This window comes from Peromyscus eremicus, chromosome 2 (genome assembly GCF_949786415.1).
Source record: "Peromyscus eremicus chromosome 2, PerEre_H2_v1, whole genome shotgun sequence".
In the NCBI taxonomy this organism is placed as follows: domain Eukaryota; kingdom Metazoa; phylum Chordata; class Mammalia; order Rodentia; family Cricetidae; genus Peromyscus; species Peromyscus eremicus.
Genome location: NC_081417.1, coordinates 120,991,290 through 121,012,608, shown reverse-complemented (window position 1 = coordinate 121,012,608; position 21,319 = coordinate 120,991,290). Strand labels below are relative to the sequence as shown.

The 21,319-nt window shown below is 46.6% G+C and overlaps 1 protein-coding gene across 1 annotated transcript in view; it reads left to right on the top strand.

The window, feature by feature from the left end:
- The window catches only part of Cimap2 (ciliary microtubule associated protein 2), a 30,810-nt gene extending 16,747 nt beyond the window's left edge, over nt 1–14,063 (top strand). Inside the window, exon 10 of the mRNA XM_059256022.1 lies at nt 13,761–14,063. Coding sequence (XP_059112005.1) covers nt 13,761–13,833 — 73 coding nt within the window. The 3' untranslated portion in view covers nt 13,834–14,063. The remainder of the gene's footprint in view (nt 1–13,760) is intronic.
- Nucleotides 14,064–21,319: the final 7,256 nt, after the last annotated feature.

Here is a 21,319-nt window from a genome sequence, read left to right as displayed (position 1 = left end):
TGTGTGTGTGTGTGTGTGTGTGTGTGTGTGTGTGTGTGTGTGTCATGCATAGGTGGTGGTCAGAGGATAATTTTGGGGGTCAGTTCTCCTCTTCTATCTTTATGTGTGTTATGGGTATGGGTTATGGGGTTGAACTGGTAGCCAGGCTCATACAGCCATTGAGCCATCCTACCAGTGCAAAGATTGTTTAAAAATTAAATTAGCCAGGCATAGTGGCTCACACCTTTAATCCCAGTACCCGGGAGGCAGAGGCAAGGGGATCTCTGTGAGTTCAAGGCCTGCCTGCTCTACATAGTAAGTTCTAGGACAGCCAAACTACATACTGAGACCTTGTCTGAAAACAAAACAAACAAACGAAAAACCAAACCAAACCAAACAAAAAAAATTAAAAAATTTAATTAAAAGATACATAAGCATATGCTAAGAAAGCTTAATATGAAAAACAAGCAGAAAACTTTTTATTAGCTTATCTGTGCATGTGTAAGGACATGTGTGTGCCATGGCACACACGTGGAAGTCAGTTCTTGACTTCTGTCATGTGGATCCCTGGGGATTGAACTCAGGTCTTCAGACTTAGCAGCAAGTTCCTTACCTGTTGAGCCATCTCACTGGTCAGAGCATCAAACTTCTGAGCACAGTTGTATCTAGAGAGAAAGGCTACTGACAGTTTGTTTCTGAACTGTTTGATTTTTATCGAATTTTTTTTGGGCATGCTTTTTATTTTTTTATTTATTTTTAAAGATTTATTTATTTATTATGTATACAGCATATATGACCACAGGTCAGAAGAAGGCACCAGATCTCATTACAGATGGTTGTGAGTCACCATGTGGTTGCTGGGAATTGAACTCAGGACCTCTGGAAGAGCAGTCAGTGCTCTTAACCTCTGAGCCATCTCTCCAGCCCGCTTTTTATTTTTATTTGTTGTTTTGAGATAAGATCTCATGTAGCTGAGTTAATGTCAAACTCAGTTTGTGGCTGAGGGTGCTCCTGTATCTGTCTCCAAGTGCTGGGATAGAGATTCTTTTTATAGCCAAAAACAAAACAAAAAGCCTGCAAATATAGCAAGACAAGAATTCTTGAAATAAAGAGACACAACTTAAGAGTTCTTTTTGCCAGGGAGTGGTGGAGTACACCTTTAATCCCAGCACTCGAGAGGCAGAGGTGGGTGGATCTCTGTGAGTTTGAGGCCAGCCTGGTCTACAGAGCAAGTTTCAGGACAGCCAGGGCTACACAGAAACCCTGTGAAACACTGTCTCAACCCCCCCCCCAAATATCAAATAAATAAATAAATAATAAAATATAAATAAATAAACAGATAGATAGATAAAAGAAATCTTCTTTCAGTGCCATCTGCAGGCAGGACTCACCCCCTTTTCTTCTAATCCTCAGTTTTCCAGTCTGTAAGAGGAGAATAATTTATACTCCTACAGGGACATGATGTGGAGCTTAATTAGGGCTTGTGAATGCTACTTAGAGGGTCCCTAGGGATGTCAGCTTGTCTAGCTGAGAAGATTCTCCCTGTGGCTTCCGGGGCATTGTTTAGGAAGCCCTGACTCCACCTGGACTCCTGGGACTGGAGGACTGTGCCCCTACCGGAGGGAGGTCAGGAGACTTGAGAGAGTCCAAACTCTGTGATGCTCTTTCATCAAGTGGTCACTGGCGAAGCCTGCTCTGTCCTGCCCTGGGTGCTTCTGTTTCCCGGTGAGTGGAAACAGTCCCTCACCCACTGCAAACGTCGTCTTCGCCTCCCTAGTTCAACCTCCCATTTTTGCTTTCTTGATGTTTCTGTTAATGGCAACACGCCCTTATTTTATGGAAGCCCCGCTTTCTCACCCTTGAAAAATGTGGAGATTCTTTTGTTTGATAGGGTCTCTCTTTCTGCCCAATCCTTTTCGTTCTCTGTTTTGACTTCCACCTTCTGTTGGAGATTTCCCACAGAGTCTTCTTATCCCTGGCTTGGCATGCCTGTCCCACTAGAAACTCCTCAGGAGGTCCCTCTGTGCTTTCTGATAATGGATGCTGCCACAGAAGAGGAAGTGTCGGTGATCTTGTTGGAGGAGTCTTCTGGTGTCGCTGTTGCTAGGTTCTTGGCCTTGGCCAGAGAAAGCTTTCTCGGGCATCTGAGCCTGGTTGCCCAAGTTCTTCCATGTAAGTGAAGGGAAGAGGCTAGTCAATCATTCAATTTCTGTTTAATCCAAATTTTACAACATGGTGCTCATTGGGCTGCAGAGATGGCTCAGGGGTTGAGAGCACTTGCTGCTCTTGCAGAGATCCTAGTTTTGGTTCCCAGCACCCACATAGTGGCTTATAACCATCTGTGGCTCCAGTTCAACGGGATCTAACACCCTCTTGGGGACACCACAGGCACCAGGCACACACATGGTACACATACATATAGTCAAAACACTCATACATATAAAATAAAAACAAATTTTTATAAAACAACAATAAAACTAACATGTTGCACATGGGCTGTGCATGGTGGTGCATACCTATAATCCCAGCATTGGGGAGGCTGAGGCAGGAGGATCAACGTTATCTTGGGCTATATAATGAGCTAATTACAACCTAATTATACTTCACAACCCTGTCACTGAATGAATGGATAGATAGATAGACAGACAGACAGATAGATGGAGTACTTGGCTGGTGTCATTGTGAATGGAGAACCTCAGTTTCCAAGAATAAATCTTCAGTCTTCAGCAAGCTGAGCACCAGCATTCTCTCTCTGTTTCCTGATTGGGGAGACAATGTGACCAGGTGCCTCACCCGCCTGCTGCCACAGAAGAGCTGGTCCCACCATTATCTTCTCATACGATGGACTATGTCACCAATTCCAAGTCACAGTAAACCCGTCCTTCCTCAAGTCATTTTTGCAGGAACTTTCTTACGGCAATGAGAAAAGTAACTATATAAACACATCGACATTTAAAACACCGTGTAAACACGCTCCCAGGCACCTCTCTGGCTGCTGAGAGTCGGGTAGGAAACTGACACTCTTCAGGCTTTCTAACTGTTCCTGTTTTCAGTTTCTACTTCAACCCCATTTCCTGCGGTGCCTGATGCTGCCAGCGCTCTAGTCTTTTTGAGTGGGAAATTTCTTAGCTTTACCCTCTACTGACTCGGGGCTTGGATCTGCTCTGTTACCACTTTTCCATCCACTTTTCTACTCACAAAATATTGTTTTTTACATATTGATTCTTCCATCTGTTTGTTCTCATGACTCTATGCTTTAAGAGTTTTGTTTTATTTTTAGAGAAAAGTTTATTATAGATTCATAGGTGGGAGAGAAAATGCCATGCCATGCCATTTGAGTTAAGCTGGCATGCAGGTCAGCCGTGTGGCTAGAAGGTAAGGAAGTCCAATGTACAAGAAAAAGCATACTTCAGCTCTGGCCAGCATTAGCTTTAAGATCCTTAGTGCTTTACTTTTATTGTAGTGCATTTTCAGGAGAGAAAGAGGCTAATGTGTTGTCTTAGGTACTCTTATAGTGCCACGACACAACATTGGCAACAAGGCAATTTCAAAGAGAAAGCATCTAATTTGGGGGCTCACAGCTCCCGAGGGTTAGAGTCCGTGACCATCATGGTAGGGAGCACCATGGGGAGCACGGCAGCAGGTAGGGAGGCATGGCTCTGGAGCACAAGTGGAGAGCCCCCATCTCATCCACAAACATGAGGCAGAGAGCTAACTGAGGATGGTGTTGGCTTTTGAAACCTCAAAACCTGCCCCCAGTGACATACTTCCAACTAGGCCACACCTCTTAATCCTTCCCAAACAGTTCCACCAAGTGGTGACCAAGTATTTAAATGTGTGAGCCTATGAGGGCCATTCTCGTTCAAACCACCACATGCACCCATTCAGCTCATAGAAAGTATGGTACAATTTCTGAATTTCGAAGATAAAATAAAAATCTTTCTAGTATCATATCTAAAAAGACAGTTTTGTTTTGTTTTGTTTTGTTTTTTTTGAGAGACAGGGTTTTTTTGTGTAGCCCTGGCTGTCTTGGAACTCGCTTTGTAGACCAGGCTGGCCTCAAATTCACTTGCCTTGCCTCCCAAGTGCTGGGATTAAAAGTGTGTGTCACCATCTCCTGGCAAAAGACAGTATTTTTTAAAGACTTCTTTTGCATTTACCTTTATTGTTGCCTTTTTTTAAAACTTTTCCTTCCTTTAGATTTTTAATTAATTTTGTGTGTGTGTGTGTGTGTGTGTGTGTGTGTGTGTGTGTGAACATCCACGTGTGTGAGTGCCACAGCACATATATGGAAATCAAGGACAATTTTTCTCCTACCATGTGGGTCCTAGGGATTGAACTCAGATTCTCAGGCTTAATAGTAAGTGTCTTTACCCTCTGGGCCACTTCACTGGCCCAAGGCAGCTAAACTTAAATCTAATCAAAGCAGTCAGGCGTGTTTTAGGTTTCTCTTCTGAAACATACGTGGTAGGACATATCACATGATTCTCAAGAGAAAGAATTAGGTTGTAGCATCTTCTTTGTAGTCAAAATATGATTTGTATTCATACAAGACAAATGAGCGGCGTGAGGATTGAAGGTGTATCTCAAGCATGTCTGAAAACACTACTGGAGCATCTTCTCTGGTCAAAGGAAGAGTGGTTAGTGCAAAGAGCTCAAGAATGGGAGAGAGCATAAACTATACACGTCTGGCTCTGCTAGACCAGATAATCTAACGGGCAGTAGAAGACAAAGCAGTACTCCAAACACCAAGCAAAGGGGGCGGAAGACAGAACATTGGGCAGAACCAAGATAAATATTTTTGTTTCGTTTGTTTGACAAGTTCTTGCTATGTAACCTATGTAGCCCAGGCTAGCCCAGAACTTGAAGTCCTTCCACTTTAACCTCCCAAGGTCTGAGATTACTTGAGTGTGCCGCCACACTCCACTAGAAGATGAATATTCAATCATGATAAAATCCATGAAGAAGTTACGACAATCATGAGCTGTCACATACCTCAAATAAGTGACCCAGTTCTACATTATAACGGGAATTCTCAATAGGTCTGCCTGAAAATATGACAGATAAGAAGGTATAATAATTATTTGGAGGCTTCAGATAGACAAATTTTACCCTGTTGTTTCAGACACTTAAGAGACATTTATCATAACTGGTTGTCTAGGAAAATCTCAAAAAGGATCTAAGCTAAAAATGTCATTCATAGGAAAGTTTATGTCCATTTTACTAAATGTAATATGATAAAGCAAGAAGTCAACACCAAAAGGACAGTTCCTCAAACCAGGAATGTGGAAGATGGAAAGCACACTTCTTTTTAAATCACATTTTCCGTTAATGAACACACAGTGGTCTTAGTTACAGGATTTCACACATATGCTGTTACCCATGCCATCATCCTTCCCCACCTTCTCTTATCCCTCGACTTTTGCTTGTCAAGAAAGTCCTCTTCTGGCTAGGTGTGTGACAGATGTCTCTAACCCCAGAAGAGGCAGGTAGAGCTCTATAAATTCAAGGCCAGCCTGGACTACATAGCAAGTTTCAGGTCAGCCAGAGGCTACATAGTTGGACCCTGTTTAAAAACAAACAGACAAGCAAGCACACCTCTAAACAGCTCTTAAGTCTGAGAGAATAACCAAGTTTGAATTTTTTTTTTTTTCGAGACAGGGTTTCTCTGTGTAGCTTTTCGCCTTTCCTGGAACTCACTTGGTAGCCCAGGCTGGCCTCGAACTCACAGAGATCCGCCTGCCTCTGCCTCCTGAGTACTGGGATTAAAGGCGTGCGCCACCACCGCCCGGCCAAGTTTGAAATTTTGAGCTGTTTAGAAAGTAATTCCAATGAAAACTGTAGGTACAAACCTGTGAAATACAGCTGAAGAATCTGGCCCAGGAAGACCCTCAGCTGTGACTGCTTTTTGTAAGTAGCAGGAAGGGGAGGGACTGGAGGGATGGCTCTGCAGGTAAGAGCTGGTGTAATAGCAGAGGATCCAAGCTTGGTTCCCAGCACCCACATCGGTGGCTTATAACTTTCCGTAACTCTAACTCCAGGGGATCTGAGGCCCTCTTCTGGACTCCTTGGGCATCTGCACTCACAAGTACACATACTCCTACACAAACACACATTTACACTTGATTTAGAAAAGCATGTTGAAGAGATGGCTTAGTAGTTAGGAACACTTGCTGCTCTTTTGGAGGACCGGAGTTTAGTTCCAGCTCCTATGTACCAAGTGGCTCACAATCTTCTGTAACCCCAGCTCCAGAAGATCTGATACCCTCTTCTGGCCTCAACATGCAGTTATATCCATGTATATGTACACACACACACACACACACACACACACACACACACACATTTTTTTTTTTAATTAAAACACTATAAACAGCAGGAATAAGCAGTAAAAATGAATAAAAACTGGGTGGGGGAGTTTCTCACTGGATCCTTACTACCCTTTTATGTTGACGTCCGCCATTATTCAGGGTGGTGGCTCTGCTCCTGTGTACTTGTTGTGAAATGTGTAAGGCCACAGATGGCAGAGGTGCTGTAGCAGTGGTTGGCCTGCCATTTCCCCATCTTATGACTCGAGTAAGCATGGTTTGAATCGGTGCGTGAAGGGATTTGCCAAGTCCTGCAGGAGAGCAGAGACAACACAGGGAATGGAGTGTGTGCCTCTGCCTCTGGCCTTGTGCATTATTTTCACTTCCTGGGCCAAGTTAGAATGAGGCCGTGGAGCCGGGCGGTGGTGGCACACGCCTTTAATCCCAGCACTCGGGAGGCAGAGCCAGGTGGATCTCTGTGAGTTCAAGGCCAGCCTGGTCTACAGAGTGAGATCCAGGACAGGCACCAAAAACTACACAGAGAAACACTGTGTCGGAAAAAAAAAAATAATGGGGCCATGGGTAGTGAGACACGTCCTTTCCCAGCACGCTGTCTCTAGTCCAGGTGAGGGAGAGCATGCATGAGAGAGGAGAGGTGCAGAATATGAGGCCATTGAATCTTCCTCAGTCTCAGTTCCAGATCTCAGCTGCTTGTTCTTGAGCTGGACCCACTGGGCTGACCTCTGATTTAAGTCCTGTGTGGGAAAGGCTGCTTTTTGTTCTACTGTGTGTGTAGTAGGTCCTTTCTACTGTGTGTATAGTAGGTCCTTTCTACTGTGTGTATAGTAGGTCCTTCATTAGCTGGACAACAGATCTCCATCTGGCTACCTTTCTGGATCTTTTGGCTAGGACATTTTATTTTATTTTGTTACAGTCCCCCAGACCTTAGTATAACTGACTCCATGATGGAAGTACCGTTTCAGTCTTGGAACCCAGCATGTAGGCAGCACCACCTGCAAGATGGAATCCATCAACGTTCATAGCTCTGGGAAAGTCCCTCCCTGGACTGGCCTTGCTTTTTGGTTTCTATAGTTCTGCTTCTGGCTAACTATTCTTTTTTTTTTTTTTTTTTTTTTTTTTGGTTTTTTCGAGACAGGGTTTCTCTGTGTAGCTTTGTGCCTTTCCTGGAACTCGCTTTGGAGACCAGGCTGGCCTCGAACTCACAGAGATCCGCCTGCCTCTGCCTCCCAAGTGCTGGGATTAAAGGCGTGCGCCACCACCGCCCGGCTCTGGCTAACTATTCTTGCTAACTGAGGTGTGTCAGCCCAGGATGTGCTTTTTGTGCTTGAGAGTTCACCCTGAGAAAGGCTCGGGACTGCACGTGGGTCCTGAACACTCAGTGTAGTCAATGGCTGGCTAGTATAGACTTTCTATTGGTTTGAACCTGTGTCCAAGTAGTCTTGTCTGGTGGATACCCCACAACATTTCCGATTTTGAGACAGAATCTTTCTATGTAGCCCTGACTGGCTTGGAACTAAATATGTAGACCAGGCTAACATCAAACTCATAGATATCCACCCATCTCTGCCTCAAGTGCTGGGATTAAAGGCATGTAACACCACACCCAGCCCTTAACTGGGATTCTAAAACCCTGTTGGGGTATAGTGGTGTACACCTTTAATATCAGCAATGGGTAGGTGGATTGCTAAATTTGAGGCCAGCCTGGTCTACATACTAAGCTGTAGGCCATACAACACTGCATAGTAAGACACTGTCTCAAAAACAAACAAACAAAACTCTAGCTGGCCCACTCTCTAGCCATGTGAACCAATGCCAGGCTGGCATCTCCCTTACTGGCCTAATCCTAAGGCCATTGACTGTACATGGCTGTTCTAGTGTTTATCTGGGAAACGCCTATGTATCAGCCACAGCTCAGTGTAAATACAAAAGCTTCCCTGATTTTCTGGACAATGTCTCTTTATTCTTAGCCTCTTGCACATCCCAGGGTGCCACATGCATCTCTGTGGTACTGTGGCTTCCTCACGTGCCCACAGTGAAACTGAACAGAGTGTCTTGTTCCCTTGCTCCAGTGTCTTGCTGATACTCAGAGGTGGAGCTCACGAACACTTGTTAAATGATGAGCCAACACATTCATTAATGAAATGGGCCAGCGTCTTGAGAACACCACAAAAGGAACACTTGAGACGCTTCTGGTTTTTTGGTGGTTTTTTTTTTTTTTTTTGGCAGAAATTTACACTTTCTTTTGTTTTTATTTTATGGAAAAAAAATGAACATGTAGAAAAGTTAAAAGGATTTTATACTGCACACCTCTACACGGACACATCGTTTAGATTTTATTATGGGCTGATGAGATGGCTCATGGGGGAAAACATTTGCTGCCAATCCTGACGACCTGAGTTCAGTCCCTAGTGCTTACATGGTGGAATTAGACAAGAGACTTAAGAAAGTTGCCTTTGACATATGACACAGCATCCATGTACCTGTACTCTCCTTTACATACAAAATTATTATTATACAAAATGATCACAGTACTAATGTTTTAATGCTTAATGGCATGTCTTCTGTCTGTCACTCTGTCTATTAGACATCTTTAAAATATAAAAAATTTAAATTATATGTGTTTGTGCCTTTGTATGTGGGTATGTGCACATGGGTGCAGTGCCTGCAGAGGCCAGAAGAGGGCATTAGATCTACTGGAAATGGAGTTACAAGTGGTTATGAGCCACTGGATGTGGGTATGGGGGGCTAACCTCAAATCCTCTGTAAGAGCAGCACATGTTTTTAACCACTGAGCCTTCTCTTCAGTTCCTCTTAATCATCTTTTATTTTTGATAAATTTCAAAGGAAATGGAAGCATTAATACACTTCTGCCAAAACACTGAAGATGCACTGTTCTTTCAGAATTCTAGTTAAAAATGCATATTCTTTACCTAAAAAGTCCCAAAGTGGAGCCATAAATGCTCCTTGTTCATAGTAATAATAAATTCTTACATTCTTGGGGCATGTTTATAGTATACACAGTGTTTTAAATGTTGATGTGTTTATATAGTTACTTTTCTCATTGCCGTAAGAAAGTCCCTGCCAAAAGTGACTTGAGGAAGGACAGGTTTACTGTGACTTGGAGTTGGTGGACATAGTCCATCATGTGAGAAGATAATGGTGGGACCAGCTCTTCTGTGGCAGTAGGCGGGTGAGACACCTGGTCACATTGTCTTCCCATTAGGAAGCAGAGACAGATGAATGCTGATGCTCCCCCCACACACACGCATGCTCACTTCTCTGCACTTCCTGGACATTTGCATATACTGTTTGGTGAGAGATTTGGGTGTTGGAGTCGGAAAGAGGGACTCTAGGAAACCCCTCCCTGCACTCCAACCCTAATCTGAACCCAGAGAGTGTCACTGGGAATGGTGTGTGCAGTGGGTAAGTGACAGTGAGACCAGGGCAAGGATGGTGCAGTGGTCGCTAAAGGCCTTGGACATGGACCTAAAATACTTGGATTTGTTCTATAAGAAGCCATGGGTTTTCATACAAGTCAGATTTATTTACACACACACACACACACACACACACACACACACACACACATTTTTTTTTCAAGACAGGGTTTTTTTTTGTGTAGTTTTGGTGCCTGTCCTGGAACTCACTCTGTAGACCAAGCTGGCCTCAAACTCACAGAGACCTGCCTGGCTCTGCCTCCCAAGTGCTGGGATTAAAGGCATGCTCCACCACCACCCGGAGACTTATTTATATTTTTATTTACTTATTATTATTGTTTTTTGGACAAGGTCTCACTATGTAGACCAGGATGGCCTGTAACTCATAGAAATCCCCTTGACTTTGTCTCCTGAATGCTAGGAATAAAGACCTGTGCCACCACACCCAGCCTTAAAAGTCAGATTTATAATAGTATTACTTGCATACATAAAAGTCCTTTCTCAGGCATGCAGTTTGTGAGGTTTAAAATTATTACTTATTTTTAATTTCTAGTTATATATGTATATGCATAGCTGAGAGTGGGTTTGTGTATGTGAGTGCAGTGCCCATAGAGGCCAGAAGAGGGCGTCTGAGTTCCTGGAGTTGGAGTTAAAGGCGTTTGTGAGCCACTCAGTATAGGTGCTAGAAACTGAACTTTTGTCTTCTTCAGGAACAGTATGTGCTTTGAACCACTGTGGTGGCTTGAATAGGTATGGCCCCCATAGACTCATGTGTTTGAATGCTTGGCCCATAGGGAGTGGCACTATTAGGAGGTGTGGCCTTGTTGGAGGAAGTGTGTCACTGTGAGGGCAGGCTTTGAGGGTTTATATGCTCAAGTTTTGCCCAATGTAGCACACAACCTCCTTCTGCTGCCTGTGGATCAAAATGTAGAACTCTCAGCTCCTTCTCTAGCACCATGTCTGTCTGCATGCCTCCATGCTTCCCACCATTGATTGACAATAATGGACTAAACCTCTGAAACTGTAAACCAGCCCCAATGAAATGTTTTCCTTTGTAAGAGTTGCTGTGGTCATGGTGTCTCTCCACAGCAACAGAAACCCTCACTAAGACAACCACTAAGCCGTCCTCTAGCCCCTAATTTGAAAAATGTGTTTGTGCATGTGGAAGCTAGAGGGACAAACTTCGGTGTCATTTCTCAGGAATACTGTCCACCTTATCTGGGGGATGGGATCTGTCATCCGTCTGGAGCTCACCGGCTAGACTAGGCTGACTGGCCAGCAAGCCTGAGATCTGCTTGTCTCCACCTCTGCAGTGCTGGGATAACTAACAAGTGCATGCTGGGATAACAAGTGCATGCTGGGATAACAAGTGCATGCTGGGATAACAAGTGCATGCTGCATGCCTACCTTCCTATGTGGGTGCTGGAGATCAAACCCAGCTAATCCTGTATGCATGGCAGGCACTTCACTCATCGAGCTGTCTCTTCAGCTCCTGGTTTCTGAGTTTGACAAGTGCACACAGTTGTGAAACCACACGGAGGGAAGTTCCTCCACGCTGCCTGTGTCGATGCACTGTGCCCACGCCGATGACTAATGTGTTTGCCATTCCCGAGCGGAATCGACCACGCACGGACACGTCTTTCCCTTTCATTTTACGCAGTGCTCTTGAAGTTGCCCGTGTTGTAGCGGCGGTTGTTCCCCTGTTGCCGGTGTGTCCGAGCGTGTGGATAGGCTGCCTTTTGTTCCCATCTCAGCGTTTATGAAAGTTGCCTTAAGGAGCTCACACAGCTCTCTGTATAGCCAGGTTTTCATTTCTTTCTGGTAACTGGCCCAGAACAGGACGCTTTAGTTCATTTGGCAGATGCACATGCAGCGGTCTCTAAGTATTTGGGGATGCTGTCCTGTCTGTATTTCACCAGCAATGTGTGAGGGTTTGCTTGCATCACACCCTGGTTTTGTTTTTGTAATGTGTTTGGTGGTGCTGGGGATTGAACCCTGTGTCTTGTGCATGCTAGACAAGCACTCTACCACGAGCCACAGCCCAGCCCCACCACATCGGTGGTAACGTCGCGTTTTGAATTTTTGTCATTCTAATTGTTTCGCCATGGTTCGAATTTGCATCTCTTCATGACAGGATGTTGAACATTTTTTTCACTTCTTTGCTGAAGTATTTTCAATGCTTTTTATTTATTTGTTTTAAAGAGCAGGCTGCATATATATATATATATTATGTTTGAAGAATCCTTTGTCTTTATTTTCAATTTTTACCTATGTGTCTGTGTCATCTGTGTCTGTGGGTGTGCCCACAGGGGTGCAGGTGCCCACAGGGGTGCAGGTGCCCACAGGGATGCAGGTGCCCACGGGGGTGCAGGTGCCCACAGGGGTGCAGGTGCCCACAGGGGCTGGAGGCTTCTAACCACAGGGAAGGAGGTGCTGGAGTTATTTGTGGTTGTGAGCCTTCTGATGTGAATGCTGGGAACTGAATGTGGACCCTCTGCATTCAGCTCTGAGCCATCTCTCTGGCCCCACATTTTAAAAATTCTTTAAATATTATTGGCCTAAGTCCTTTCTTAGACATTGTATTTACAAATACAAGTGAATATTGTCTCCCAGGTACTCCAAAAGATTTTAATGGGAAGTAACTCTTGTGTTTCAGGTGGGTGGATGGAGAGAGAGGGACAGAGACAAAGATTCTGTCTCCAAGTCTAGACGAGCGATGAGGGTATAGGGAGGGGTGCAGAGACCTGAGACACAGACCCATGGGTGGCAGGAGAGGCCCCTTTACTCTGATGAACCCTCTCTCCCTCCTTTACCCTTTGACTAAGATCTGTAGCATAGCCACGCAGCCCCGGGTCATGACTGAGGGTTCGGAACAAAAGCATGTAACAACCACAGCCCTGTCTCCATGGAGACCCTGCCTGTTCAGTGGGGAAAACAGGCAGTCACTGAGAGTGTGACGCATGTGACAATGGCCGCTAGCTGCTGTTGGTCACAGGTAGTTAGGGGTTCCTATAAGAAAACCATTTCCAAGTTGCCTGCAGGATGGAGATACAGTCCTGAGCAGGGGCAGGGTGTTCAACTCCTGGTTCACTATCTAAACGGTGGAAGGAGCATGGGACTGAGGTTGGAAGCTCAGGGGTGCTGGCCCTGACCCTGGCCTTAGATGACCTCATGCAAGCTTGCCCTCCTCTCTCTAAGCCTCAGTTTCCCTCTCAGGGCAGGGCTGTATTATCTTCCAGATGCTATGGTTTTGTTTGTTTATTTGATTTTTGAGAGGACTCACTCTGTAGCCCAAGCTGTCCTGAAACTCACTATGTAGCCCAGGCTGGCCTCAAACTGATGGTGATCCCCTTACCTCAGCTAACCAAGTACTGAGGTTCCAGGCATGAGCCACTGTACATCAGTGGCTGATTTTCTTTTGTCTTTTCTTTCATTTTTAGACAGGGTCTCACATAGCTCAGCCTGGCCTCAAGTTCACTGTGTAATTGAGGTTGGCCCAACTTCCCACCTCTACATCCCAAGTACTGAGATGGCACGTGCCACCACGGCCAGCTTGCTCAGTTGTTTTTGTGTGTGTGTGTGTCTGTTTTGCATGTGTATAAAATGTGTTCGTGTGTGTGTGTGTGTGTGTGCCCATGCACATGTGTTTATATCTGTGTAGAGGCCTCAAGTTTATATCGGGTGTTTTCCTCGACCACTCTCTGCTTTATTTATTGAGTCAGAGTCTCTTGCTGAGGCTGGACCTCACCAATTCTGGCTAGTCTAGTTAGACTTTATGTGTTTTTCCCTTGGAATTCTTATAAGACATTCTGACTGCGATGAAATGGGTACAAAGTAGAGATACCTTCCTTAGAAAGGGGTCCTTTCTGGAGGTCATGAATCTTGGCCTCTCAACCAAGGTAGGATTCCCTGTGATGCACGGCTAACGACCACCTACTCATCCACCCATGGATGGGGAACTCACTGTCTTGCGAGGGATTGTGTCCATATTTTTCTTTCTCTCTTTTTTTTACAGGGAACGGATTACACCTTTTACAAAGGGCAAATGCCCTCCAACTGTGGATTACAATTCAGATCCTGTTCCTTAAGGCCACTCGCGAAGGACAGCCTGATGTGACCAGAGGGCCCAAGGCCTGAAGAGAAGTCTTGGGATGAGAGGATGGGAAAGGAAGCAGGGGTCTCGGAGAATGCCTGGGAGAGGGGAGAGACCAGGAGGGTCATCTTTGCGGCAGCCCTGTGGCCAAAAGTCACAAAGTCTGCTGGGACAGTTGGGGGCCAGGTATCTTGTTACAAGAGATCCATTGTCCTGAGCATTCCAGTCAGCTGGTGACATGAATTTGGGAGCCAGACAGTAGGTGAGGGGAAGAGGGGCATGTGGGTGACTCCCTGGAAACCTTCCACTGTTAAGCCAGAGCGTGGGTACCCAGCCCATTGTTGTCCCAGAGGAGGTGGGAGGGGAACATTTGCTACACAGCAGTCTAGGCCCCTGCAGGAACACCCCACCTCCATGCTAGGATGCTTCTGGAAGCTCAACAGGGCTTCCTGCAAGGAGAAGACTGCTGACCTCTAGGTAGTGTCCAGCAACTGAAAGAGCCTCTGCACCCCAGAGTCAGCACTGTGGGCACACAAGTATAGTCAGGCGGGTCCGTGGGCGGGCGGGTGACAACATCCTGCCTTGCTTCTACATCAATGAGAGCTGAGGGGGGTGGGGGGAAGAGGGTTGTCCCCAGAGAAGAGGGTGCTGGGACCCAGTGGACTCAGCCACAGAACTCACATAATAAAACATAGTAGATACTTCCTTCAGAGCGGGTTTTGTCTCCCCAGTTGCTCCCTCACTTGTGCTAACGTGGCTGTTGTGGGAGGAGAGAAACCGTCTCTATTCACAGAGATAACAAAATCCTCTCTGTAAAAGCTGACCCCACTGACTCTTCAAACTGGCCTGACAGTTAATTTAGCAATTTAATAGGAAATAAGATCAGTCTATCCGATCAACTTTCCATAGACTAGAAACACAGCTCTGCAAACTGAAATTTAAAATGTCATCTGTAGTAGCTAGGGAGCCCCTGACTCTGCCTCTTGGAGTTAGAGCACACATCATATCATCCAGCTTTTCTGTGGGTCTTGGGTCTCATATAAAAGAAAAAATAAATCTTTTTTGAAAGTTAAAAAATAACTGCAATAAAACTTTAAAAAGACTGCCTTATAGAATGAGTGCATTTTAGGAAATATTTTGGCCAGCTCTTGTATCACTGGCACTTGCCATCACCATAGAAAAGGTGAGCAGATTGGAAACCCTTGCCTTTGTAGGTGAGAACCCTGGGAAGTTTGTTTAAATATTTTGCCCGGAGGTAACCCATGAGCTGGCACGTGTTACGAAAGTCACGCGTGTTGTAGGATTCCCACCTCTTACAGGCTCGTCAGACTGCCAGGGCAGGCTTTACGAGAAGTCCCAGGGACACCATACCTGCAGGAGCTGGTATATCAAAATCCCCAGCTTCTCGGTGCTCAGGCAGAGCTGAAGTGTGTTCTCCACAGGCTTAGGTGACCCTAGTTGCCCACAGGGCAAGCTGACTGATAGTGCTCACTTTCACCGCCATTCCTCCCCACGTTCCTCCCGGTGTTTTCTTTACCTCCTAGTAAACCACTTGTACTCAGGTCTTTAGCTCAGGGTTGGGGGTGGCGTCTGGGAAAGGACATACCAAGATAAACACTGACATCTTTTCTGACAGCCCAGTGGGTCGTTAGTTCACACCCTGGTTTGGGCACCTCAGTTTGGAGACCACTCTTCTACTCCCCGGCAATAGTTACACCTGTCTCCGATTGTAAAAGGCTCCTTTGAGTGTGAAGCCGATGTGAGGCTTCTTGTCTTTAGCCTTCCACCTGGACAGGGCTTGAGCAAACACTTGAGAGCTGAGGTTTGGAACCTGGGCCCTTCTGAGGCCTCTAGCAACCCATGGAGAAGGCCAGCAGGGAGGGGGTCATGAGGCTGGATCCTGGCTCTGCCCACTAAACTCCAAGCAGCTCCATATTGATTATATGCTGGACTTTTCCTAAATGATTTGTTTTGGGGAACAAAGAACTTCATAGCCAGCAGCACATAAACATCTAGTAACCATCCATTCTAGTTCTGTCTCTGAGGAGCTGGGTTGAGTGAATGTCAGACACATAAATCTTACAAAAGTTGCATCAGGTTCTAGCATCTCTCTAATTGCCCAGCAATTTCCGTCACTCAGGTGTGGAATCCTGCCAGGTTGTGAGATGTCCTGAGCAGGGAGAAGTTGCCCCTTTGAAGTCATGCTATCAGACCCCCCAATGTGGACCACCCCTGATACAATGAGTTGGGCATCTCATGAAGATAGTCCTAGTTTAAATCCTAGTGCCCAGCTAGTGCCCAGGAGCAGGTGGGCACTGGCGATACTTTGGTAGAACTGAGCATGGCTTGTATGGCTGTTTATGTGACAGAGAAAGTGAGGTTCAGACTGGCGTACATTCACGGAGGATGCCCAGCACCTTTCCTTTACTAAACACAGAACTGCGTTTTTCTTACCAACCGAGGGTAACGGGTTGATCACTATGAACGCTCTGCAGTGCGTTCTTGGGGAGTCCACAGTGTCACCGGGGCTGAAATCCAGGGCCTTGTGCATGCAAAGCCAACACTTTCCCTATGCTGGCTAGTTTTTGCTTCAACTTGAGATGTGCTAGAGACATCTGAGAGGAGGGAACCCCAACTGAGAAAATGCCTCTGTAAGATCAGGCTGTAGCCAAGAATGTAAGTATTTTCTCAATGATGTGGGAGGACCCAGCCCATTGTGGGTGGTGCCACCCTGGTAGTCATGAGTTTTATCAGAAAGCAGGCTGAAGCCTGGTGTGGTGGCCCATGCCTTTAAACACAGTGCTTGGGTGGTAGAGACAGGTGGGTCTCTGTGAGTTTGAGGCCAGCCTGGTCTACAGAGCGAGTTCCAGGACAGTTAGGGCAAAGAGTGACCCAGTCTTTAAAAAGAAAGAAGAAAAGTCAGGCCGAGCAAGCCAGCAAGCAGCACTCCTCCACAGCCTCTGCATCAGCTCCCGCCTCCAGGATCCTGTGCCCTGTGTGAGTTCCTGTCCTGGCTGCGTTTGATGATGAACTGTTATATGGAAGTGTGAATGAAACAAACCCTTTCCTCCCCAAGTGGCTTTTGGCCATGGCATTTTGTCACAGCAATAGTAACCCTAACTAAGACACTACCACTAAACTATAGCCTCAATCCCAAGACAATTTGTTTTTAAACAGTCTTGTTATGTTGCTCAGGGTGGCCTTAAACTCACGTGCTTGAGTGACTGTCCTCTTCAGTACCCCAAGTAGCCAGGATCATCGGCATGTACCACCATGCCTGGGGCCCCTTTCATCCAGAGTTTGGATCTTTGGTCCTCATCATTGTGAGCAGCTTAGTAAGAACTGCCCAAGCCTGAGCAATCCTGCTCCCACTTCTGGTCCTGTTGTATCCTTTACTCTGAAGGTGCTGTATCCAGCTTGGCCCTGTGAGTTCCTCCTCTTCCATTTACCTGTTGCTCAGGCCCTACTGGTCCACTCTCTTCCTAGACCGCTGCAGACTCATCCAGAGAAAGGGGAGTCAACCAAACTGAGGACAGATGGGGTGTAGAATGCTGGGGGGCTTCCAGTGATGTAAATCAGAGAGGTGACTGTCCTGGACCTAGGGGTGTGGGGCTACTTCCTGCTGACCTTGCATTTAGGTGTGTGCTGAAGACATCTGATACATGGTGTGTAGACAAATTTCTAAGTAGTCTTATTAAATAAAAAACACAGAGCCAGAAATAGGGGTGAAAATCTGACAGAGATCAGAGGAATCGAACAGCCACCAGCTAACCTTATCTCACCATGCCGCAGCTTCCAAAGTGTGAGCTTCCTGTCTACACGCACCTTTATTGCCTTGCTGTTCTGCCCTCTCATTGACTCTTAGCCCAGCTACCTCACTTCCTTGTCACTGCCTGTCTGTACAGACCTCCAGGTCTCTATGGTTGGTACTGGGATTAAAGGTGTGTTTCACCACGCTTAGCTCTGTTCCCTAATATGGCCTTGAACACACAGAGACCCTGCCAGGTGATCAGATTAAGGGCGTGTGCTACCACTGCCTGACTTTTGTGTTTACTTAAAACGGCTTGCTATTTCCTCTGATCTCCAGGCAAACTTTATTTACTAACAAACAAATAAAATATCACCACATGGTGTGTTAGGAAATGTTCAACAGCTGCCTCTCAGAACAAAACAGGATGATGTGCCCGTGATAGTTAATTTTATGTGTTAACTTGTCTGTCATGTGGTATCCAGGCATTTGAGTAATAAGCATTACTCTGTCATTTGCAATCTTGTCTTACTTCAGGTGGGTAGTTGGGTCTTGGCCAGTCAGCAGAAGCCTTGAGGGCTGAAGACTGAGTGAGGACAGTCCTCCCGCCCAGTGACTGGAGCAGGGTCATCCGCCATCTTTTCCCCACCTTTGTATTAGAGCGGAAGCATCAGTTCTTTCTTTCAACCGAAACTGTTACTACCTTTCCTGGAGAGGTGCCAAGAAACACCCATTTGCTCCAGGTAGGACATCAGCAGACCAAACAAGCTATTCCATTCAAGCCCAACTCGTAAACAAATGAGCCTGTTAGGGTTCCTAACAGCAGCATAGGGTTACTTACAGGAGGGGGGTGACTCAAAGGCAGCAACATCACAGCAAAGTCCCATGCCAACATGGGAACTCTGAAAAGCTATGTCACTGGAACCCCCCTGTCAGCCTTCCACCTTATAGACTCCAGTACCTCCCCAGATCACAGGAAGCCGGGAGGGGACAGCGGGGAGTGGTGCCTGGAATCATAGGTTAGGTTCTGATGATGCTGCCTCTTTCTTCAAGGGAATGCTAATAGGCCCGATCTTGTCAAGGGCTCTGCAGGTAACCACAGATGATCTGATATCAAGACAGATCAAGGTCAAGTCATGGCCCGGGGACAGAGTTCAAAACCAGCCACACCACTAGCTCTCCTGGGTCTCTAGACCTTGGGCCAAGGCTGTCTCCACAGTCTTCTAAGCCAACACTTGAATAAGCATCTCTTTCTCTCCTCCCCCTTCCTGCCATTTCAGCTGTTCCTCTGACTACACCACCAGCTTACGGCAAGCTTGATTGGCAGAGCTCGCCAGGTTCCACAGTGGAACGGGTGCCTAGGCGACCCACACCACTGAGCTAGTGACATCTTCAGTGTGAGACGTGACAATGGCATTTGTATTGCCCCAGTCTGCCACTGTTCGTACTCCTTCCTCAGAGGATAACAGATTTGATTTGTGGGGTTCCTAAGAGTTCCAAGGTCATGCACATGAGGTCTCCCACTTTCGGCTTCTAGGAGGTCAGCAGTGAGCAGCCGCTGGCCTGAATGTCTCCCTCTTACACACCCTGGCACTCCTGCACATGACCCAGTTGACAGTAAAATAAGGTCCATTGCTTCTTCTCTGGCTGCCTCTCCCAGGTCCTCAGGCTCAGAACTAGAACTGGGACACCGGAAGAAGCAACTCTGGCCAGAATGACACATAGAGTCCTGGTCCAACTTACCAGGGAGCTCTGAGCCCAGCTATCACAGGTATCAGCCTAGACAGGAAGTGCCCCATTTGAAAAAAAAAAAAAAATCTTCCTTGGATCATAGCGATGGGCAGAGCAGGATTCAGCTGTGTGAGATTTGCACCCCCACCCCCACTCTTCCAACATCTTCTGAGAGAACATGATTCTCTGACTGCCAGTGGTGGCCTCCACCCCTGGCAGTTCTACAGTGACTCCGCCCCTGACCAGGCCAAGGCCTGTCTTAGCTCCTGGGGTGGTGCGGGCTCCCGAGGCGCTCTGGTGTGACTAGACAGCCTTTGTCAGCCTACACACAACCCACTTAACCTTTTTTGAGCCTCACATCTAATGGGGAAGATGACCCACCCCACCGTGCTGGCTCATTTCATGTCAACTTGACATAAGCTAAAGTTATTTGAAAGGAGGGAACCTCAACTCAGACAATGCCTCCATACGATCAAGCTCTAAGGCGTTTTCTTAATGGTTGATGGGAGAGGGCCCAGCCCATTTTGGGTGGTGCCAGCCCTCAGTAGTGGTCCTGGGTTCTATAAGAAAGCAGGCTGAGCAAGCCACGATGGGCAAATCAGTCAGCAGCCCTCCTCCACGACCTCTGCATCAGCTCCTGCCTCCAGGATCCTGCCCTGCTTGAGGAATTTCTGCCTTCATTGCTTTTGATGAACTGTCATATCATCGGTTCTCAGCTTGTGGGTTGCAAGGCCCTTGGCGGGGGGCATTGAACGACCCTTTCGCAGGGGTTGCCTAAGACCACCGGAAAACACAGATATTTACAGTACGATCCATAACAATAGCAAAATTAGTTATGAAGTACCAACGAAAATAATCTTATGGTTAGGGGTCACCACAGTATGAGGAACTGTATTAAAGGGCTGCGGCGTTAGGAAGGCTGAGAACCACTGGAAGTGTGAGTAAAACAAACCCTTTCCTCCTCTACAGCAACAGGAACCCTAACTAAGACCCCACCCTCTTTCTGCTACAAGACCAAGAACTGAATAAGACACTCATCCAAATGTTAGGTGATGTCCAGGGCTGAAATGCAAAAGTTCTGTTTTAATGGTAGTTGGGGCTTGGAATGTCTCCACAGGCCAATGTGTCAAAGGCTTTGGTTCTGTTGGGAAGGGCTCAGTAGGAGGCCTTTGGATCACTGGAGATAGGCCTGTAAAGGGGACTAAGGGACCCCCAACTCCCTTCTCTGTTCTCTTTGCTCCCTGGTTGGTGACCATTTTCTCTGCCACACCCACCCATTACGATATGCTGTCTCACCACAGGCCCAACTGATCATGGAGTGGAAGCCGAAACAAGCCTTTCCTCTTTATTAGCTGACTACCTCGGGTATTTTGTTACAGTGACGGAAAGCTGAGAAGCAGCAGAACAATAAAGGTTTAAAATACAACCCGTAAAACCGAAGAAAGGATTTCCCAAAGGGTTCCTTGAAGAGAGCTTCACAATGAAGTTCACCCACCTCACATGTTCTGGTAAAATGCCCATCGTGTGTACATCCGTGCAAAACTTTGAGTCAAACTTGATTCTCCTGACTCTGGGCTTTTAAGCCTCACAGCCCTGGAGGCAGCTGGGGTGAGCTAAACTGCTCAAACAATAGGTACAAATCCACAGTGGCTCCGTCATAACACAAGTTTATCGTTTGCTTCAGGGACTGGTGAGCGGTTCTCCAGTGATGCGGAGACCCAGCCTCTTCCCGGCTGAGGCTTTCCCTCCTGACTCCCGCCCTTCTGGTATTTGCATCCAGCTACTGTGGGGGAACAGCCAGAGCTGATGTACTTCACATCCACTGCAGAAAAAACCCCCACTTAACCCTGGGGGCACACCCTGAGGGCTGTGAGGAAGGGTGGCCGAGTGTCCAGGGGAGGGGAGCATTCCATTCTGCTGGAGGGCGAGTGGGTCCTCCAGCTTTTAGATGAGGAAAAGTCTACACAGGCGCAATTAGCTTGTCAAAATCAGTTGGTCACAA